At 40.4% G+C, this 21,506-nt stretch overlaps 1 protein-coding gene and 1 non-coding gene across 3 annotated transcripts; one reads left to right on the top strand and one right to left on the bottom strand.

Annotated features, from left to right (window-relative positions):
* Window positions 1–1,671: 1,671 nt before the first annotated feature.
* Window positions 1,672–1,743, bottom strand: trnaq-cug (transfer RNA glutamine (anticodon CUG)). Its single transcript has one exon. It is a non-coding gene; the product is annotated as a tRNA-Gln (tRNA).
* Window positions 1,744–1,950: 207 nt separating this feature from the next.
* Window positions 1,951–21,494, top strand: l3mbtl2 (L3MBTL histone methyl-lysine binding protein 2). 2 transcript variants are annotated; one of them, XM_060939813.1, is made up of 18 exons: window positions 1,951–2,164; window positions 2,347–2,808; window positions 5,115–5,271; window positions 7,114–7,247; window positions 8,461–8,560; window positions 8,661–8,737; window positions 8,994–9,111; window positions 14,155–14,289; window positions 14,400–14,488; window positions 14,585–14,834; window positions 15,215–15,291; window positions 15,927–16,031; window positions 16,308–16,455; window positions 16,544–16,626; window positions 16,714–16,948; window positions 19,303–19,344; window positions 20,288–20,482; window positions 20,574–21,494. In XM_060939813.1, the coding sequence occupies exons 2-18, from the start codon at window positions 2,437–2,439 to the stop codon at window positions 20,702–20,704; spliced, it is 2,448 nt and encodes an 815-aa protein (XP_060795796.1). In that variant the 5' UTR covers window positions 1,951–2,164; window positions 2,347–2,436; the 3' UTR covers window positions 20,705–21,494. The 2 variants fall into 2 exon arrangements, with proteins under 2 accessions (XP_060795796.1, XP_060795797.1); XM_060939814.1 differs by having other exon boundaries at window positions 2,153–2,232.
* Window positions 21,495–21,506: the final 12 nt, after the last annotated feature.

Here is a 21,506-nt window from a genome sequence, read left to right as displayed (position 1 = left end):
AATTAGGTGTTCCTGTGTTTGTGTGGTACACGGATAATGATATTTATTGACACACACAAAAGTGAACAACACGAAAGCGCTGGGCGATAATACACTTACTTCACATGTATCAAGGGATATGCGTGTCAGGGCTTGAGATCTTGGGACCTGTCAAACACATTAAATGTATATACAACCCTGCTTAGCTGATTCTATATGTGTAGCTTATGAAATCTTTCACCTACTGTAGCCAGTACTCTTCTAAATGAAGAAATATATAAATACATAATAGTAATTAGAAAAAATATGACTTATGTGCAGTTGGCACGGTGGTGCAGTGGTTCGCGCTGTCGCCTCACAGCAAGGAGGTCCGGGTTCGAGCCCTGTGGCCGGCGAGGGCCTTTCTGTGCGGAGTTTGCATGTTCTCCCCGTGTCCACGTGGGTGTCCTCCGGGTGCTCCGGTTTCCCCCACAGTCCAAAGACATGCAGGTTAGGTTAACTGGTGACTCTAAAGTGAGTGTGAATGGTTGTCTGTGTCTATGTGTCAGCCCTGTGATGACCTGGCGACTTGTCCAGGGTGTACCCCGCCTTTTGCCTGTAGTCATCTGGGATAGGCTCCAGCTTGCCTGCGACCCTGTAGAACAGGATAAAGTGGCTAGAAATAATGAGATGAGATAGATGAGCATTGATACTTGAATCCATGGGTTTAGAAGCTGAAGCTTTTAACTATCATCATTTCAATGCATAATCACTAGCTGCTAAACTTGGTCTACACAGACAGTGCACTGAACCCATGCAGGGTCTCTCAGTAGCCTGGGCCCGCCCATCCTAAGCGTGACGCAACATGAGGGCCTGTTGCGAGCTTAGTCTGGCCAGGCAAGCTATCTACAGCTCTTCCAAGCTCCCGAAAAATCGGGAACCAATCAACTTTGAGCATCTCCAACGGCCCTGGGTAGAGGCGTGTTCAAGGCACTGACGTAGTAGAACTGCGACCGGAAGCCATAGATTGTTTACAGAATCTATGCCGGAAGCGCTTCATTCACGCTTCCGCATCTATTACGCATAGATGCCGTATTGAAAGCATTCAACGGGAAGTTCTCATTGAAAACGGAGCAAAGAGCAGCCCTGGAGGTATTTATTGAAAGGAAGGACGTTTTCGCCTTGCTCCCGACCGGCTTCGGTAAGAGTTTAATCTACCAGTTAGCCCCGTCGCATCGCATACGTCAGAGGAAAGAGTGATGTGATTGGTTTAAGCTTCGTCACAGCCTTTTCTGGCTTCGACCAGTAGCAAACTGAGGCATTTCAGGGAGGTGGGTCAACCACGGGCTCTGGGAAACGGTTGGGCTTAATATCTTGGCCAGACCAATAGCTCGTAGAGCTTTGCAGTCGCGTTAGCCAGACTAGTCTCTCAGCCTGCTGGCAGATCCGCACGTGACGTCATGAATCTGGATCAATCTTGCTCCAGACTCCCTTGGGATTTTTCCAGATGTGTTTTGTTGTTTTATTTTTTTCTGCTGCAGACAGATGGCCTTGTGCAAAATTACCCTTCTGGACAAATGTGTAAAGGGACATACTTTCATATAAAAAAAACCACTATATTGGTCCAGGATATGCACTTTAAATCGGTTAAATTTAACCAGAAGTTTACACACATCAACTCCAGGTGGTATTCACACCTATGAAAAAAAAACCAGGTTCCACCGAGATTTGAACTCGGATCGCTGGATTCAGAGTCCAGAGTGCTAACCATTACACCATGGAACCGCTACACACACCGAACTACTAGTTCGTCTATTTGTAGATCCTTACCGTGGTATTAACGCTAATTATAACATATTAAGTAAGGTATTTACTTACTTGTATATAAATATGTACCATATTCCAAACTACTGTGACAAACTACAGTAGTGAGGGGCGTTTGAACCGTGGCAAGGCAGTTTATCGCCACATGGTGGCAGTAGTGCGCCTTTTGAGATTTAAAAAAAGGCGCAGAAGAAGCGTGAAACGTTTGGAGGAGTTCTATGGTTGAGTGATAGTTTTTGTTTTGTAAAATGTATAGGTAATATTTCGGCTAAAAGATTCATTCAGTATTGTTTTCGGCTCATTTTATTGGGAGTTGTTTGGTTTACCTGTGAAACCCTCGTTGTTATGATCACTAATCGCCCACTCCTGCAGTGAATGTGTGGTATGTTGCTGTTGTTGAAAATTTGCAGAGCATGTGCTGCTGAACTGTAAGGGATATACTGATGAAGGGTGAATAGTAGCACTAATGTATTAGTTTACTCATGCAATAAGTTTATAGATACAGACCCATGTTTTAATACTAATACCAAACAATATCCTCTTTTTCTGACTCATTTCTTTCAGATATACTTTCAGGGGGAAATGATTTGAGCCTCTCAAAGAACTAGAGAGTCTGCAAGATTCACCCAACTAACGCCATCTGAAAATCATAAAATGCCCAAGTGTGTAGCATATGGCTGTGGAAAGTCATACCGGTACAATGTTAGTATGTTCAGGTTTCCCAAAGATCGTGGTGAGTTTCTGAAATGGGAGAAGCAGGTACAAAGAACTCGCCACAAATGGGTTGCCAAGCCCTTCTCTTTCTTGTGCTCTGAACACTTTAGCAAGGACTGTTTTGAGCCCAGATCTACCACAGTCACCAAGACCATGGGTTCTAGAGGGCTCAAGCTGAAGGAAGGTGCCATTCCAACTATTTTTAACCGACCACCTTGCGCTAACTGTGGAGGCCATGGCACCACCTGCGCAGTATGCAGTCCAAAGGGGAAAAAACAAAATGTGAACACGGAGTATCAGAAACGGGACTCTGTGAGTACCTCCTAAACCTCTCTTTAAAGCCGAGACATCTCAGCCAGGTGTTCAAGGGCTACAGAGTTAGTGGTTACCCTCTGAAGGTGGAATGGGAGCCTGAAATAAGTCACTGTCTACATACAACCCCGATTCCAAAAAAGTTGGGACAGAGTACAAATTGTAAATAAAAACGGAATGCAATGATGTGGAAGTTTCAAAATTCCATATTTTATTCAGAATAGAACATAGATGACATATCAAATGTTTAAACTGAGAAAATGTATCATTTAAAGAGAAAAATTAGGTGATTTTATATTTCATGACAACAGCACATCTCAAAAAAGTTGGGACAAGGCCATGTTTACCACTGTGAGACATCCCCTTTTCTCTTTACAACAGTCTGTAAACGTCTGGGGACTGAGGAGACAAGTTGCTCAAGTTTAGGGATAGGAATGTTAACCCATTCTTGTCTAATGTAGGATTCAACTGTCTTAGGTCTTTTTTGTCGTATCTTCTGTTTTATGATGCGCCAAATGTTTTCTATGGGTGAAAGATCTGGACTGCAGGCTGGCCAGTTCAGTACCCGGACCCTTCTTCTACGCAGCCATGATGCTGTAATTGATGCAGTATGTGGTTTGGCATTGTCATGTTGGAAAATGCAAGGTCTTCCCTGAAAGAGACGTCGTCTGGATGGGAGCATATGTTGCTCTAGAACCTGGATATACCTTTCAGCATTGATGGTGTCTTTCCAGATGTGTAAGCTGCCCATGCCACACGCACTAATGCAACCCCATACCATCAGAGATGCAGGCTTCTGAACCGAGCGCTGATAACAACTTGTCGTCCTTCTCCTCTTTAGTCCGAATGATATGGCGTCCCTGATTTCCATAAAGAACTTCAAATTTTGATTCGTCTGACCACAGAACATAAAGCCGTTTAGATACGGCTTCTTCTTTGAACTATAGAGTTTTAGCTGGCAACATCGGATGGCCCGGTGAATTGTGTTCACAAATAATGTTCTCTGGAAATATTCCTGAGCCCATTTTGTGATTTCCAATACAGAAGCATGCCTGTATGTGATGCAGTGCCGTCTAAGGGCCCGAAGATCACGGGCACCCAGTATGGTTTTCCGGCCTTGACCCTTACGCACAGAGATTCTTCCAGATTCTCTGAATCTTTTGATGATATTATGCACTGCAGATGATGATATGTTCAAACTCTTTGCAATTTTACACTGTCGAACTCCTTTCTGATATTGCTCCACTATTTGTCGGCGCAGAATTGGGGGATTGGTGATCCTCTTCCCATCTTTACTTCTGAGAGCTGCTGCCACTCCAAGATGCTCTTTTTATACCCAGTCATGTTAATGACCTATTGCCAATTGACCTAATGAGTTGCAATTTGGTCCTCCAGCTGTTCCTTTTTTGTACCTTTAACTTTTCCAGCCTCTTATTGCCCTGTCCCAACTTTTTTGAGATGTGTTGCTGTCATGAAATTTCAAATGAGCCAATATTTGGCATGAAATTTCAAAATGTCTCACTTTCGACATTTGATATGTTGTCTATGTTCTATTGTGAATACAATATCAGTTTTTGAGATTTGTAAATTATTGCATTCCGTTTTTATTCACAATTTGTACTTTGTCCCAACTTTTTTGGAATCGGGGTTGTATAATAAATGTATACACTCACTGGTCACTTTAATAGGAACTTGTTCTTGATTCTAAGATTCCTGTTCTTGGCTGGCAGGAGTGGAACCCAATGTAGTATCCTGCTGTTGCATGCTGAGATACTTTTCTGCTCACCACGATTGTAAAGAGTTGCTATATCCTTCCTGGCAGCTCGAATCAATCTGGCCATTTTCCTTTGACCTTTCATATCAACAAGGCGTTTCCACCCACAGAACTGCTGCTCACTCAATGTCTTTTTTGTTTTCCGCACCGTTCTGTGTGAACTCTACACTGTCACTGTTGTGTGTGAAAACCCCAGGAGATCAGAAGTTTCTGAAAAACTCAAACCAGTCCATCTGGCACCAACACCCATGCCACAGTGAAAGTCACAGCGATCACAAAACTTCCCATTTTGATGTCTGAAGTGAAAATTAACTGAAGCGCTTGATTTATACCTGCATGATTTTATGCATTGCGCTGCTGTCAAGGGACTGGCTGATTAGAGAACCGCATAAAACAGCAGATGTATGGGTGTTCCTAAAGTGGCCAGTGAGTGTAAATAATTGAGAACAGGACTGAGAATCACTGCCCTAAAATTTATTGGCTATTCGATGCACCTCCACTGAATACATTTTGTTTTGATTTTGATATGAAGGAAGGTCGGTCCTCTCTGAACGCAGACTTGGATACACCAGAGAAAGAAAAGAAAACAAAGGATAAAGAGCACAGTGAACAGCTTCCACCTGATAAAGATGGACATATCAGTCCCACATTTGCCCCACTCTCTCCTGTGGAATATGCTGATGAATCAGGTACAACTTAAAAAAAAAATTGAGTATCACCTACTGCTTTACTCTCTAGATTGCATATATGCACATCATCCATAAGACATTATATCAGGGATGCACTATAGCGGCTTTGCACCATCATGTGACCCCCATAGCAACGGTAACTACGCCGCCATGACAAGAGGCAGCTTGTAGTGCTTCATTCAGACGAGTTAGTTATTGATCAGTATGGGAAGGTTTTGCTGTGTTTTTGGATGTGCAAATCGTTTTGAACGAAACAAAGACATTGGATTTTTTTTAATTTACCAAAAGTAATTCATCATTGGGGGAAAAACAAAACTAGACAGATTTCTAAACGTAGAAGGGAAAAATGACTCGCAAACATTCGGCAGGACTCGGTGTCGAACTGAAAGGTCGAAAACCCTATGGTATGCTCACTTCATTTCCATGAAGGTAAGAATTCCAAAAAAATTTAATTTTAGAACTTAATATGCTTTTCGAACAAATTCTGAACTTTCTATGTGGATAACTTTTGGTTTCATCGGTTCAGGAATGAGGGTGGCATGGTGGTGTAGTGGTTAGCACTGTCGCCTCACAGCAAGAAGGTTCTGGGTTCGAGCCCAGTGGCCGACGGGCCTTTCTGTGTGGAGTTTGCATGTTCTCCCCGTGTCTGTGTGGGTTTCCTCCGGGTGCTCCGGTTTCCCCCACAGTCCAAAGACATGCAGGTTAGGCTAATTGGTGGCTCTAAATTGACTGTAGGTGTGAATGTGAGTGTGAATGGTTGTTTGTCTCTGTGTCAGCCCTGCGATGACCTGGCGACTTGTCCAGGGTGTACCCCACCTCTCACCCATAGTCAGCTGGGATAGGCTGCAGATAATGGATGGATGGTTCAGAAAAGCCTGCAACCATATATGAAGAAACCCATCCAGACTGGGCACCTACGGTTGCGATGGGGCACTCATCGACCTCTGTGTCTCGGCCTTCGAAAGAATCTTCTCTCAAGACACAATCGTTTGGTTGAGAGATCAACAAAGAAAAGATTGTGCAATTGAAGTGCAAGATGACAACAAGGACAACTTTGACATGGATGAAATCGACAAGGCACAACGCAACGAGTCGTCCGACAAATTATCCAACATCTTAAGTAAGATTGATACGCTGGAAAACAGTATGCTTATTTCTGTACAAACCGACATGACTTTAATGGATATGGAAATATTTGAAAATAAAGCAACATCTAGTGTCAGAAGTGATCCCATGAGTTGTGAAAGTTTGGAGAAGGATGAAGAGAGAGTGAAATCTATACTGGCCTGCCAGCCATGTCAGTTTTTGTGGCCATACTTGAACTTGTTAGTCCTGGACTTGTGTATGAAAACTCGCTAAATAAATTCCAGCAGCTTTTGATTTTTATTTTGTAATTGTTATACTCTTCAGGGCCTAAAGAATCCTGATATTTTGGGAGAGAAGGCATGTGTTCTGTCTGTCTTGTTGCCATTTTGCTTTAAACTGCCTCCTGTCATGGCGGCGTATTTACCGTTGCCATGGGGGTCACGTGACGGTGCAAAGCCTATGAGGGTAAAAAGGTGATTTTGATTTCTCTTAATTCGAGATGCCCAGAATTATTATTAATGGTGTGTTAACTTTTTAGATTGGCAGATGCACTGCATAGGAAATGCACTGATAACCAAAAAGATTTCGCTGTAACTACCCTGATTGGACAAATGTTACTACTATCCCTCGCTAACACTGAGGTTTTGAACACTAATAAATATATAATTTACAAAACTCATTAATCAGTGAAGTGTTGAGCCATTTTCTCACTTGTAATTGCTTTTGATTGAGTATGTTTGACTTGCTTGTCCGTAGTGGTTTGCGAGATGTGTGGAATTTCTGGAACTCGGGGCGCTTTTTACTCTAGATCCAAGCGCTTCTGCAGTCCGTCTTGCTCCCGCTCCTTCTCCTCCAACTCTAAAAAATCATCTATAATGGCACGGTTACAGGTGAGCAGTGAAATGATCTATGAAGTCAATATGTTAAAGGGCACATCTTGGGTAAATTCAGGAGCAAGATCAATGTAATTCTCTTATTTTATATTAAACTTTGGTCAAATATCTGTCACATTTTGTATTTTGTGCAATTTTGTTACCTTGCGCAATACTAGAAAAATTCAGTTGAAATCAAGCCATTTGAGGCGAAGTGGTCCGCCTCTGAAAAAACTTGGCATTTGGATTTCCAGGGAAACATTGATTTTTGTGACGTCACGTCACAAAAGCCTCCTTCTCAATCCCATGTCAGCGCTGGTTTGTTATGAGAATACAACCTGGTGGTTTTCTGCAAATTTCTTCAATGTTATCACGTAATTATTAAAATGGTTAACAGATGTATCGTAGGAGGGTGTAGCAACACCAATCTTAATGGGATTAGTACTCATCGTTTCCCAAAAGACCGGACAATGAGAGAGAAATGGGAGCGCTTCGTGCGAGGCACCCGGAAAAACTGGCAACATGCAACAGACCACAGCATCATATGCGCGGCTCACTTCATAAAGCCCGACGACTTTGAGAACTATTTGCAGTGGGAAATGGGCTTCAAGAAGCAACTTGATCTGAAAAAAAAACGCAGTTCCATCTGTTAGAATGCCCAAAGCAACACCGTCTCCATCTGTGTCAGCGTCACCAAAGGAGCCAGCCGTGTTCGTCTCTCCTGACAGAAGGCGAAGTGCCGCATCCACTGAGGCCCTCGAAGCTGAGGACCAAGCAGAGCCGAGAAAAAGGCCAAGAAAATCGGCAATTCACAAGTTGACTGTTGCCAGGGTAAGAAATAAGAGAGACTATACTCTAAATTGGGTGTTCCTGTGTTTGCCTCTCAGCCTGCTGGCGCATCCGCACGTGACATCACGAATCTGGATCAGTCTGGCTCCAGACTCCCTTGGGATTTTTCCAGATGCGTTTTATTTTATTTTTTTCTGCTGTAGACAGTTGGCCTCGTGCAAAATCACCCTTCTGGATGAGTGTGTAAAGGGATGTACTTTCATATAAAAAACCCACTAAATTGGTCCAGGATATGCCCTTTAAAGGAAGATGCTGTGTCCAAACAGGCTGTACATTTTTAGAATATAACTAGGTGAATGTGAAAATATGAATTCTGTCTGACGTTCTTTGGATGCTTTGAGATGTTCTCATGACTTGAACACCTTTGTGTGTCCATGTTTAGGGAAGGCCTCTTCGGAAAGCTCATGCACCACAGAACAATGCTGCTTCTCGGGTAGAAGTCACAGAACGTCATCATGGCAGTGCAGCTATCAAGAAAGATGGTGCATCTCCTATGCGCATAATACGCATTGGTGTACATAGGTTTTTTTTGTTTGTTTGTTTTTTTGGTGCACATAGTCATGGTTATTCTCCTTTCTCCAGCCTCTTCTGGTTTTAACTGGGGACTTTACCTTGAGAAACACGGCTGTCTCGCAGCCCCGGTGTCCTGCTTCAGACATGTGAGTGTTTCTCCTTCAGGCTGTAATTTTAAAAGCAGTTAAAATCGGCACAGAAGTACCATAACACTATAATACCAGGCAAATTAAAACCTTTAATTTTTTTTCATTTTTTTTATTGTAAACGTATGAAGTAGAAAATGCTATAGAGAACAATAGACCTGTGGTATATTTTTACTTTTACAACTACAAACGTATTGTACTTTTTCTCTAATTTATTCACACTTGTGTATTTGAGTGCTGATTCTTGTCCACACAGGTACCACTTTGTGCTCAATGGGAGGACATTGAGGTGGGATTGCAAGTGGAGGTCCTGAATACTCGCACTGCTTTACTCACCAAGGTTTACTGGATTGCTACGGTCATTCGGCTTGCTGGTAACAAGTTCTTTAGCACATTTATTATAGATAGTTTTCACTGACGTCACGGCATTCCGGGGAACGCCCTCCAGCTGCCATGTTGTGGGGCAAACAAAACGGACCATCGCCATTACCGGCTACGTTATCTCGGACGAATTTATGAAGTTATATAGTCAGTTTTCTAAAATAAAGATCAATGTCGGCAAAATCAAGCAAATAGAAGTATATAGATACATTAGACGACATCTCACGACAACGGTATGCAGCCAAACTGGCCTTGATTGGGGGAATTGACCCCTACGAAGTGGACAAAGATGCATTTTCAAGTGACTATGCAGGGCTGCCAAAGCCTGAAACTGCCAAAGCCTGCTCCAAAGCCTGAAACTGACTTCATCAAACTTTAAAGGCTGTCGGATATATACAACTTTATATATTCACAGCGCACCTTTTGTCGGATGCCGCCTTTTTCACGGCTGAATCGCGCAGATCCGATTTTTTTTTTTTTTAGGGGAGGCGTTGGAGTGTCTGATTATAATTTCAAAGTAAATTCTGTATTAAAATTACTAAATAAGCAAATCCGTTACAGTCCATGAAATGGGAAGTATAAGGATGAGAAAAAAAAACAGTTTAAATCAGAAAGCTGCGCACATTTGCGCAGTCCTGCACACTGCTCGGGCTGCACAAATGTGCGCAGCATTCTGATTTAAACTGTTTTTTTCTCATCCTTATACTTCCTGTTTCATGGACTGCAATGGATTTGCTTATTTAGTAATTTTAATACAGAATTTACTTGGAAATTATAATCAGACACTCCAACGCCCCCCCTAAAAAAAAAATCGGATCTGCACGATTCAGGCGGCATCTGCCAAAAGGCGCGCTGTTTGCATCCCAAACACAAATCAAATCATACAGAATAGACCTAAAATGTTTTTCAAAAATGACCCTTGCGTGAGTGAAGTGACAAGTTTCAAATAGAAACGTGACAAACGAGCGATATTAAGTGTACATTACAATGTAAATGTACACTCAGCGGTTCCAGTTAGGCATTCTCCAGAGATTGTTCACATGATGTTTTGGTTTCCAAAAACAAACTTAAACACAATTGATTGTTTATTTAAACAACTTACCACTTATAAAATGATCGGAGCAGACTTTGCTGTGTTTGGAAGGCTGATAATCCTTGCAGTTGATTCTCGCAAGCCATAGATTTCTCCTTTGTATGCCGACTTTGTTTGCTCGCGTTCGTGCTCCCGTACAGTGGGAATTCCATAAAAGCTCCGCTTGACTTCATCATCTGACCTATTACGACAGCCGTGAATACAACAGGTGTGCACCATTGCTAGCTTTTAAATGTTAAAACTGTTAATATTATAGTCAGGCTGTCTGTTGTTGCCCAAATGAGGATGGGTTCCCTTTTGAGTCTGGTTCCTCTCGAGGTTTCTTCCTCATGTCGCCTGAGGGAGTTTTTCCTTGCCACCGTCGCCACAGGCTTGCTCATTGGGGATAGATTAGGGATAAAATTAGCTCATGTTTTAAGTCGTTCAAATTCTGTAAAGCTGCTTTGCGACAATGTTTATTGTTAAAAGCGCTATACAAATAAACTTGACTTGACTTTTAAATAGCCTGCTTGGGTTCTTTTGAAGACTTTGTACTCGCGCGTTACAATGTGTGCTCAGTCACCCGTACGGTAAGCTTGACCCGCAAGATGGCCGCCACTAGGGAATCCCCGACTCTGTGACGTCATGTGAAAACTATCTATAGTCAGTTGTCAGGACGTTTGCACAAACAGTGTTAACTGGGTGAAAACTACTGCACATCCAAAACACTCCAAGATTGTCAAGTGTCTGGGATATATTGCTAGGGAGTGTGCAATTTTATCTATTTTATTTATTGAAAATGACAAAAATAACTACTATTAACCACTATAAAATTTGTAATAGCTATAATTTTATGCCAAATTGGTCACTTGAACTGAAGGGGTTTAAATTAAAGCTTCATAAGTTCGACACAAATAAAAACAATGTTACCGTGAGACTAAATAAAATTCTAATAAAAGTAGGAAAAGTGCTGTTGAAAATGCTTGGGATTTGAACAGTATGTAACTGGTTTATGTTCTGATGCTGAAAAGTTCAAATCTAAAAAGCTCCACTGGTTACAGTAACTAAATACAGTACCAGTCAAAAGTTTGGACACCCCTTTTAATTCAATGGTTTTTTTTCTTTATTTTTATTAACTAAAAGACATGTCATGTCTTAAAGTAATGATGGATGTCGTTTCTCTTAGTTGAGCGGTTCTTGACATAATATGGATTACTACAGTTGTGGAATCTGGCTATTTACTGTATTTTTATTATTTACTATTTACTGTTTGATCTCAAACACATTAAGAAGGTAAGAAATTCCAGTAATTAACTTTTGACGAGGCACGCCTGTTAATTGAAAAGCATTCCAGGTGACTACCTCATGAAGCTGGTTAAGATAATACCAATAGTGTGCAAAGTGTCAAGGTAAACAGTGGCTACTTTGAACATTCTCAAATATGAAACATTTTTTAAAAACACTTTTATCACATAATTCCATATATGTTCCATATGCTATTTTATAGTTTTGATGTCTTCAGTTTTGTTCTACAATGTAGAAAATGGTCCAAATACAGAAAAACCTTTTAATGAGTCCAAACTCTTGACTGGTACTGTATATTGGTGCATATTTGCCTAAATCTGGGCTGTGGTAGAAAAAAAAATCCATTTTACACTAGGAGTTTCTGTTTGTGAAAATTTTGAAAAATACTTAAGATTTGGGAGCAGGACAAAATTGTCCATTAAAAGGACAATTATAGCAAAAATCAGCCAAAAATAGTGTGTAATAGTCTGCAAGGTCACAAAGGAAGCCAGGATAACTTCTAAGCAACTAAAGGCCCCTCTAACATTGGCTAATACTAACATTTATGAATCCATGATCAGGAGAACCCTGAACAACAATGGTGTGTATGTCGGGATTGCAATGGGAAAGCTACTGCTCTTCAAAAAGAACATGGCTGCCAGATTACAGTTTGCTAAAGATCACATGGACAAGCCAGAGAACTATTGGAAAAAGTTTGTGGACAGATGAGATCAAAATAGAACTTTTTGGTTTAAATGAGAAGCATTATGGTTGGAGAAAAGAACTCCGTATTCCTGCATAAGAACCTTATCCCATCTGTGAAACATGGAGGTGGTAGTATCATAGTTTGGGCCTGTTTTGCTGCATCTGCACCAGGACGGCTTGCCGTCAGTGATGGAACAATGAATTCTTAATTATTTCAGCAAATTCTAAAGGAAAACGTCAGGAGATCTGTCCATGAACTAAATTTCAAGAGAAAGTGGGTCATGCAGCAAGACAATGACCCTAAGCACACAAGTCATTCTACTAAAGAATCATTAAAGAAGAATAAAGTTAATGTTTTGGAATGGCCAAGTCAAAGTCAAAGCTTAATCCAGTGGAAATGTTGTATGAGTAGTTAATGTGAGGAAACCCAACAAACTCTCAGAGTTGAAGCTGTTCTGTGCAGAGGAATGGGCTAAAGTTCCTCCAAGCCGGTGTGCAGGACTGATCAACGGTTACTGGAAACATTTTGTTGCAGTTATTGCTGCACAAGGGGGTCAGAACAGATACCGAAAGCAAAGGTTTACATACGTTTGCCCCTCCCTGATATGGAATATTGGATCATTTTCCTTAATAAATAAATAACCAATATTTTTTGGTCTCATTTAATTGGGTTTCTTTATCTACTTTTAGGACTTGTGTGAAAAGCTGATGATTTTAGGTCATATCTATGCAGAAATATAGAAAATTCTAAATGGTTCACCAACTTTACAACACTACTATAGGTATGAATGAACATGAGCTTGTCGTTTAGGTTATAAAGAAAGTGAAGGTAGACTTGGTATTTTTTTTCTGGATGTTGGTTTATCTTGGTATAAGAGTGTAAAATGGTAAGGTGAGTCAAACTAGAACACTCACACAGGCAGGGCCGCGTTAACCCTTGCCGAGGCCCTGGGCAGGCACCCCCCCGAGGCCCCACCCCTGCCTGTTGTCAACTGCGCTCAGCAAATTCACCCCCTCAGACGTGCCTGTCTAACTAGACACAGAAACTTAAATAATGACAGTGGCACAATTAGAAATACTATTGAACGATAAAACTTTATATCCATCAACACGTATTTAATCGAGAAAAAGCAATGGTGAAATAGGCAATTGCATGGTGAAAAAATCCATCAGACATCACGGTTAACAAGTCTGGTTAACTAAAGTTTAGCCTCAAGAAGCCTTTGAATGAGTGAGTCAATGAACAACATGTCAAGAACATAACCGAGGCCTACAACAGTTTCTTTAGTATTCAGAACAAGAACGTTCATTTGGTATATAACCGTTCGTTTTCATTTTGGAATCCAGGCGACTTTTAACTTGTGAAAACAAAGAGCGATAACAAAGAAAGAAAAATATCTTGCTTCTCAGAAATAAATCTCAAAATGTTAGGCTATGTGAAACATTTCATCCTTTCACACACGTAATGTCCCAAACAGCAGTGGCACACAGCTTTGCGCATTCAGTTTGACAGCCATGGGTCAACTTACAAGGGCACTCTCCTACTTTTCTGGAAAGCGAAGTCGTTAATTAAATCATTGAACTCAAGCTGGCGTAGCGTGTGAAGACATGGTGGACAGTGATCATATTGACAATGACGGGTGATTCATGCGACGGGACAAGGTGGGCTTTCTTACGGGTGGCGAAATGCATCAAAAATGTTATCAATATGATCAAAACTAATGAAATATCGTTTCATATTTTCCGATCTCGCTACCTCCGAGGCCCCGGGCAGCTGCCCATGAAGCCCATTAGGATAACGCGTCCTTGCTCACAGGTTTACTATTAGGTTGACACTTGAATATGTAGCAACTACAGTTATGTTTATCATACAGTATCGATCTTATTTTTTTTTATTAATCTCTACATGCTGAAGTGTTTCCTCTTTAGAACAATCATAACTTGGATCAGTAGTCTTATTCTTTTCCTCACTCAGGTTACAAGGCCCTATTAAGATACATGGGTTTTGAAGATGATCATCATCATGATTTTTGGTGTAACCTGGGTACTGCTGATGTCCATCCTATTGGCTGGTGTGCAGTGAACAGCAAACTACTTGTTCCCCCTCAGGGTAAGTCAGAAAATGTCTGATAAATCCTATAATACTTTATTTAAACAGAAAAAGCAACAGTAAGACACTGTGTTGTTTCCTGGCGTTCAATTTTTTATTTTTCCCCTCAGAGATCAAAAAACGTATGATTGATTGGAAATCATACTTGATGCAGAGACTTGTAGGAGCATCTACAATACCTGTGGATTTTCATGCTATGGTAACACCAAATGTACAGTGTGTCCTGTATTTACTAGTTTTCCATGTATAGTACAAAGCTCCTACTGTATACTTCTTTCTTTTCTGTCCCTCTCAGATGGCAGATAGTATGAAGTATCCCTTCAGGCAGGGGGTCCGTGTAGAAGTAGTGGATCGCTCTCTGGTTAGCCGAACCCGTACAGCAGTGGTAGACACTGTGATTGGCGGCCGTCTAAGGCTCATATACGAAGATGCAGGGCTTGGAGCCTCAGGAGAAGTGCTTTCAGATTTCTGGTGCCACATGTTCAGCCCCCTTATACATCCTGTAAACTGGTCCATTAGAGTGGGTCATCTCATTAAGGACACAGGTAATGGTGGCCAGTAGAATTGTCTGTTGCTCGGAGCGTGCATACTAGCATTAATCTTTTTTTTTTTTTTTCCTTGATTGAATAACATTGCTTTTTAAATTGTAGTTCTGCGTTTGCAAATGACCATAAAGGCATGACAGTATATGTTTAATGATTATTTTAATAATCAAACAGCAAACAATACAATTCATACATTTTTGTTAATTGAAAATTATTACTGGTGCCAAGAAAATCTTTTAATTTCCTTTTCTTAATTTACAGCTCTTTCATATTTTGGTGCAATACACAAACCATTTTCAGAAGTTAAAATTCACTTTGAGGCTCCTGGTGTTGATGATGAGCCATATTTTTAGTTGATGCTCTTTATGCTTTCTTCACAGATAAGTCTGTTGATATGAGCAGTCATCCAGCATTCCGTAAGGTTTTCTGTGATAGCGTGCCTTGTCAGTTCAAAAAGGTAAGTGTCTTTCTCATGCTGGCAACTATTTCAGCTCTTAGTTTAGCAGGGATGAGAATTTTCTGCCGATCGTCGGATTTCCGACTTTTTCAGACCAAAATGATCGTTTTTGAGCGTGCGCGCGCAACATTAAGGTCTGCATCACGCATCTTAGAATGTGCGCGCGCGAGGGAGACTGTGTGCTTGTTCATGTAGCTCATGCCAGACAAAGAGCATCCTGATTGGGTTACTCAGCAAAATAAGCCAATCAGCTTTCAGTGTGGGCGGGCTTTTATCTCTTTTCTCGAGGACCGGAGTTTTCAGCTGAGTCAGCGCAGCCTACAGGATCGGCATGGCAGAGAGAGCGCGCGCGCCCCAAAAAACCAAAGCACAAAACCCACTTCAGCTCAGATTACACAAAAGAATCTCCCTGTCTAATAATAATCTCCCTGTCTAATAATAAATAAAATAAATAAATAAAATAGCCAAAAATTATTAGCCCCTGGAGGCCCTGGGCCATGGGCCCCGCCCTGGTTTTTTCAGACTTTTTAAATATTTTTCATTCTCATCCCTGGTTTAGTGATTTGTTAATGGTCATTCTTTATGAAATTGTTTAGAAATCTTCCTTACTAAGCTGTTTTTTAAATTAATCTTAGTTAAGGAGTGTTTATATGGAAGGAGGGTTTTTCAGAGTGGGCATGAAACTGGAGGCCATCGATCCTCTGAACCTGGGGAACATCTGCGTTGCTTCTGTTCGAAAGGTACACCGATCGTGTTCTTGTTTGTTTGCAAAGGTTATTATAACATATATTGGTATTTTTGTGACCTTACGTAATTGAATCATAGCAATACTCAAGCCTCAGATCGCAAGCATTTACAGATTTGCTTGAAATTAAATTTTTTTCTGCACTGCACATGCTGAATCTTGACTAGTAATTTGCTGTGTTCAATGAACAGCAAAATTTTCCTAAACCTTTTGGTGGAGTGAATCTTTTTGCTTTTAATCTCTGACAAGTTTGCATTTTCTGGTCCATCAGGTACTGTTCGACGGCTATCTCATGGTCGGGATTGACGGTGTGGAGATTGGAGATGGTTCAGACTGGTTTTGCTATCATGCTAGCTCACATGCCATCTTACCCACAGGATATTGCCAGAAAAATGACATACCCCTCACTCTGCCCCCTGGTATGAGCTTCTTAATCTAAACATTTCAGACTGCTTACTTTCCTGTAGATTGTATGAGAGACATTGCAATTGTTTTCTTTTTCATTAGGATATGATCAGGCAACCTTCACATGGATCAAATATTTGGAAGAAACTGGAGCAGAGGCTGCTCCACGCAGACTATTTAACATGGTAAAATATTCCATCACATTTCATTAATGTGTGTAAAATCCAATAATAGAGTTAAGTGCTAACATCTCTCTTGTCACCCTCCTCTAGGATACTGTAGAGCACGGCTTTGCCCCAGGCATGAAGCTGGAGGCAGTGGACCTAATGGAGCCTCGGTTGGTGTGTGTGGCCACTGTGCAGCGCTGTGTGGGTTGCCTGCTTTTGCTGCACTTTGATGGCTGGGAGTCAGAGTTCGATCAGTGGGTGGACTGTGAATCCCCTGATATCTACCCTGTGGGCTGGTGTGAACTCACTGGATATCAGCTTCAGCCCCCCATTGGCCCAGGTAGAAAGAACCCATGTAACGATGACCAGTGTCTTAATTTTAGTATTTCAGGATTTATAACTAAACGAGACCCCAATAGTATGTGAGTAGTTACAGTGGTGCTTGAAAGTTTGTGAACCCTTTAGAATTTTCTATATTTCTGCATAAATATGACCTAAAACATCATCAGATTTTTAAACAAGTCCTAAAAGTAGATAAAGAGAACCCAGTTATACAAATGAGACAAAAATATTATACTTGGTCATTTATTTATTGAGGAAAATTATCCAGTATTACATATCTGTGAGTGGCAAAAGTATGTGAACCTCTAGGATTAGCAGTTAATTTGAAGATGAAATTAGAGTCCGGTGTTTTCAATCAATGGGATGACAATCAGGTGTGAGTGGGCACCCTGTTTTATTTAAAGAACAGGGATCTATCAAAGTCTGATCTTCACAACACATGTTTGTGGAAGTGTATCATGGCATGAACAAAGGAGATTTCTGAGGACCTCAGAAAAAGCATTGTTGATGCTCATCAGGCTGGAAAAGGTTACAAAACCATCTCTAAAGAGTTTGGACGCCACCAATCCACAGTCAGACAGATTGTGTACAAATGGAGGAAATTCAAGACCATTGTTACCCTCCCCAGGAGTGGTCGACCAACAAAAATCACTCCAAGAGCAAGGCGTGTAATAGTCGCTGAGGTCACAAAGGACCCCAGGGTAACTTCTAAGCAACTGAAGGCCTCTCTCACATTGGCTAATGTTCATGAGTCCACCATCAGGAGAACACTGAACAACAATGGTGTGCATGGCAGGGTTGCAAGGAGAAGGCCACTGCTCTCCAAAAAGAACATTGCTGCTCATCTGCAGTTTGCTAAAGATCATGTGGACAAGCAAGAAGGCTATTGGAAAAATGTTTTGTGGACAGATGAGACCAAAATAGAACTTTTTGGTTTAAATGAGAAGCGTTATGTTTGGAGAAAGGAAAACACTGCATTCCAGCAAAAGAACCTTATCCCATCTGTGAAACACGGTGGTGGTAGTATCATGGTTTGGGCCTGTTTTGCTGCATCTGGGTCAGGACGGCTTGCCATCGTTGATGGAACAATGAATTCTGAATTATACCAGCAAATTCTAAAGGAAAATGTCAGGACATCTGTCCATGAACTGAATCTCAAGAGAAGGTGGGTCATGCAGCAAGACAACGACCCTAAGCACACAAGTCGTTCTACCAAAGAATGATTAAAGAAGAATAAAGTTAATGTTTTGGAATGGCCAAGTCAAAGTCCTGACCTTAATCCAATCGAAATGTTGTGGAAGGACCTGAAGCGAGCAGTTCATGTGAGGAAACCCACCAACATCCCAGAGTTGAAGCTGTTCTGTACGGAGGACTGGGCTAAAATTCCTCCAAGCCGGTGTGCAGGACTGATCAACAGTTACCGCAAACATTTAGTTGCAGTTATTGCTGTACAAGGGGGTCACACCAGATACTGAAAGTGAAGGTTCACATACTTTTGCCACTCACAGATATGTAATATTGGATCATTTTCCTCAATAAATAAATGACCAAGCATAATATTTTTGTCTCATTTGTTTAACTGGGTTCTCTTTATCTACTTTTAGGACTTGTGTGAAATTCTGATGATGTTTTAGACCATATTTATGCAGAAATATAGAAAATTCTAAAGGGTTCACAAACTTTCAAGCACCACTGTATCACCTCAGAGCAAAGTTTTCAGACTTGTTTCAGCAATAGCCTTCTTACCTCAGTACCAAGTCCAGTACTTCTTTTGATTATGCATATAGTCATCAGCACACAAGAATTAAGCAATATTGCATGAGCAAGAGTGCTTTTGTATTAAATATCTGCACGGCTCCGGTAACCTGAATATCTGCACGGCTGTAATTACCTGCGATTTTGTGCCTCCAGCTGAGTTATAACTGTGCTGACATTCAGTACAACAGCATGATTGCAAGCGTGATATTGCTTTTATACAATAGTGCAAAAAACAAGAAATTATCAAATTACTGACATTTCAGACACAAAATGGCCAAATGTTTTGTTTATTTTTACCATCATTGAAAATAGTTCCCAATGTCGTGCCATGCCATTCCATTCCATGCAGAGACTGACTTATTGTTTAATTCTAGTGTGATCACGGATGAGCAGAGTGATATAAACAGTGAAATATCCCAGTGCTGTTGTACTAAATATTGGCACTCAAATTGATGGACTAACTCTTATTTTATTACATGTATACAGTAGTGTAACAGATACTTTCAGTTACAATTTTGTAAGAAACAAATCAGTCGAACATGTTAAAGTTAATCTGTGACGACGACCTTTTTTACATTTTATTTTATCTTACAGAACCACAGGAACGTACAAGCAAAAAACCAGCGGGTAAAAAGAGTATGTATTTTTCCTGTTCCTAGAAAAAAAAACTTCTCTCTCTCTCTCCCCCCTTTTCTCTTCTTCATGTCAACACTATCATTCATTCTCAAGGTTTCCATAAGGTACAATTAACAATTGGTTTAAGAACGAATACATGTAGAAATTTCAATTGTATGAAACATTATATATATGAGTGATTCCACGCTTATGGGTGAAATGGGGACATGAACTTATTTTTAAAAATTCACCTAAAACCATTTCTTTTTTTTACCATCAGGTCACAAAACATGTAATCTTTAATGAATGATATGTTAAAAGATAACTTTAATTTTCTGAGATGTAATAAAAACATATTTATATGCCAAAGTCAGAACGTAACAGAAGTGTTGTGGACATATATATTCTCAATTTTAACAATGTAGAATTACTTTTTGAACCATAGGAAGGTGATGTTTTAGCAAATATAATTAATAAACGTGTAGTAGAATAAACGTACACATTCTTTCAATAAGATTAACATGGTATATAGCTAGATTGTAATTAATTTGTAACAGACGCGAGATGGACAATCGTAACAGAAGTAATGTAACAGACATCATTTTGGAACTCATAGGCTTGACTTTGGCATATAAATATGTTTTTATTACATCTCAGAAAATTAAAGTTATCTTTTAACATATCATTCATTAAAGATTACATGTTTTGTGACCTGATGGTAAAAAAAGAAATGGTTTTAGGTGAATAAGTTCATGTCCCCATTTCAGTACCCATAAGCGTGGAATCACTCATATATATATATATATATATATATATATATATATATATATATATATATATATATATATATATATAAAATTGAAATTTCTATACATTAGATCTTAATTGTACTTTCTTTTTTAAATGGAGATATTAGTGTGTTATCATTTATTACAAATTTCCATTTCTGGGAATGTATTCTTAGAGAGACGATATGTAAGGAAAAAAACAAGTGATGACGCGTCAAAAACTTCAGCCCCTCAGCAAGATGGACACCTCCAGTCAGACACTCTGTCTGTATCTACTCAGCCCCAAGACCTGCCAGCTCTGCTTCCAGAGACATCCACACACCCTGTGAACATGCCAATCATCACTCTAAAAACTGAGCCAGAGGAAGAGAGTATGTACTGCTAGTGTTCTAACACGTATTTTCCCAGTTTACCTGATTTGTAATGATCATACATGGAAATGCATTTTTTTTTTGTATACAGTTATTTCCTTTAAAGTGAAAGTGGAGGAGATGGAGATGGAGACACCCATCACCCCTGACCTTGAAGGCAATGAAAGCACTGGATTCCACACTCCTCCACCTTCTTTACTGAAAGAGGAACTTCTAGAGTGAATAATTACACTCCAGGATACCTGGGTGCACAGATTGCATCAAAAATCTACATAGTGATGGACATTAAAAGAAAGAGGAGTGTTCATTTAGTGCAAAAACCACCTCAGCTGAGCAAAAAACCAGAAAGACTTGCAGGATTCAGGTTTTTATTTTTTTATATATATTATTTCTTGTTTTTTTGTACCTTTTTCCTCCCAAACACTACTGAAGCTCATTTTCTGTCAGTTTGTTAATACTGTTAAAGAAGAAAGAAAGCACAACTTTATTCATCACACACTTGTGAAATTTCCTCTCTGCATTTAACCCATCTGAAGTAGTGAACACACACATGAGCAATGAGCGCACACACATACCCAGAGCAGTGCGCAGCCATGCTAATAGCGCCCAGGGAGCAGTTGGGAGTTAGGTGCCTCGCTCAAGGGCACCTCAGCCCACGGCCGTCCCATATTAACCTAACTGCATGTCTTTGGACTGTGGGGGAAACCAGAGCACCCGGAGGAAACCCACGCAGACACAGGGAGAACATGCAAACTCCACACAGAAAGGCCCTCGCTGGCTGCTGGGCTCGAACCCAGAACCTTCTTGCTGAGGTGACCATGCTAACCACTTACAATAATGGAGTACTGTATATTAAAATAAGACGATACTCATATCATTGAGTGCTAAACTGCTAAAAACCTCTGAGTGTTTGATCTAACGGACAACGTTTACTGTTAGGCATCATGTTAATGGAAAAAATAAGATGTTTGTCTATTGTTCAGTGTGAAACTAAGTAAAATATTTGTTAATACCTGATTTAGAA

The sequence above is a fragment of the Neoarius graeffei genome, chromosome 14 (assembly GCF_027579695.1).
Source record: "Neoarius graeffei isolate fNeoGra1 chromosome 14, fNeoGra1.pri, whole genome shotgun sequence".
NCBI lineage: Eukaryota > Metazoa > Chordata > Actinopteri > Siluriformes > Ariidae > Neoarius > Neoarius graeffei.
The sequence above is the reverse complement of the archived record's forward strand: the minus strand, read 5'-3'. Positions and strand labels throughout refer to the sequence as shown.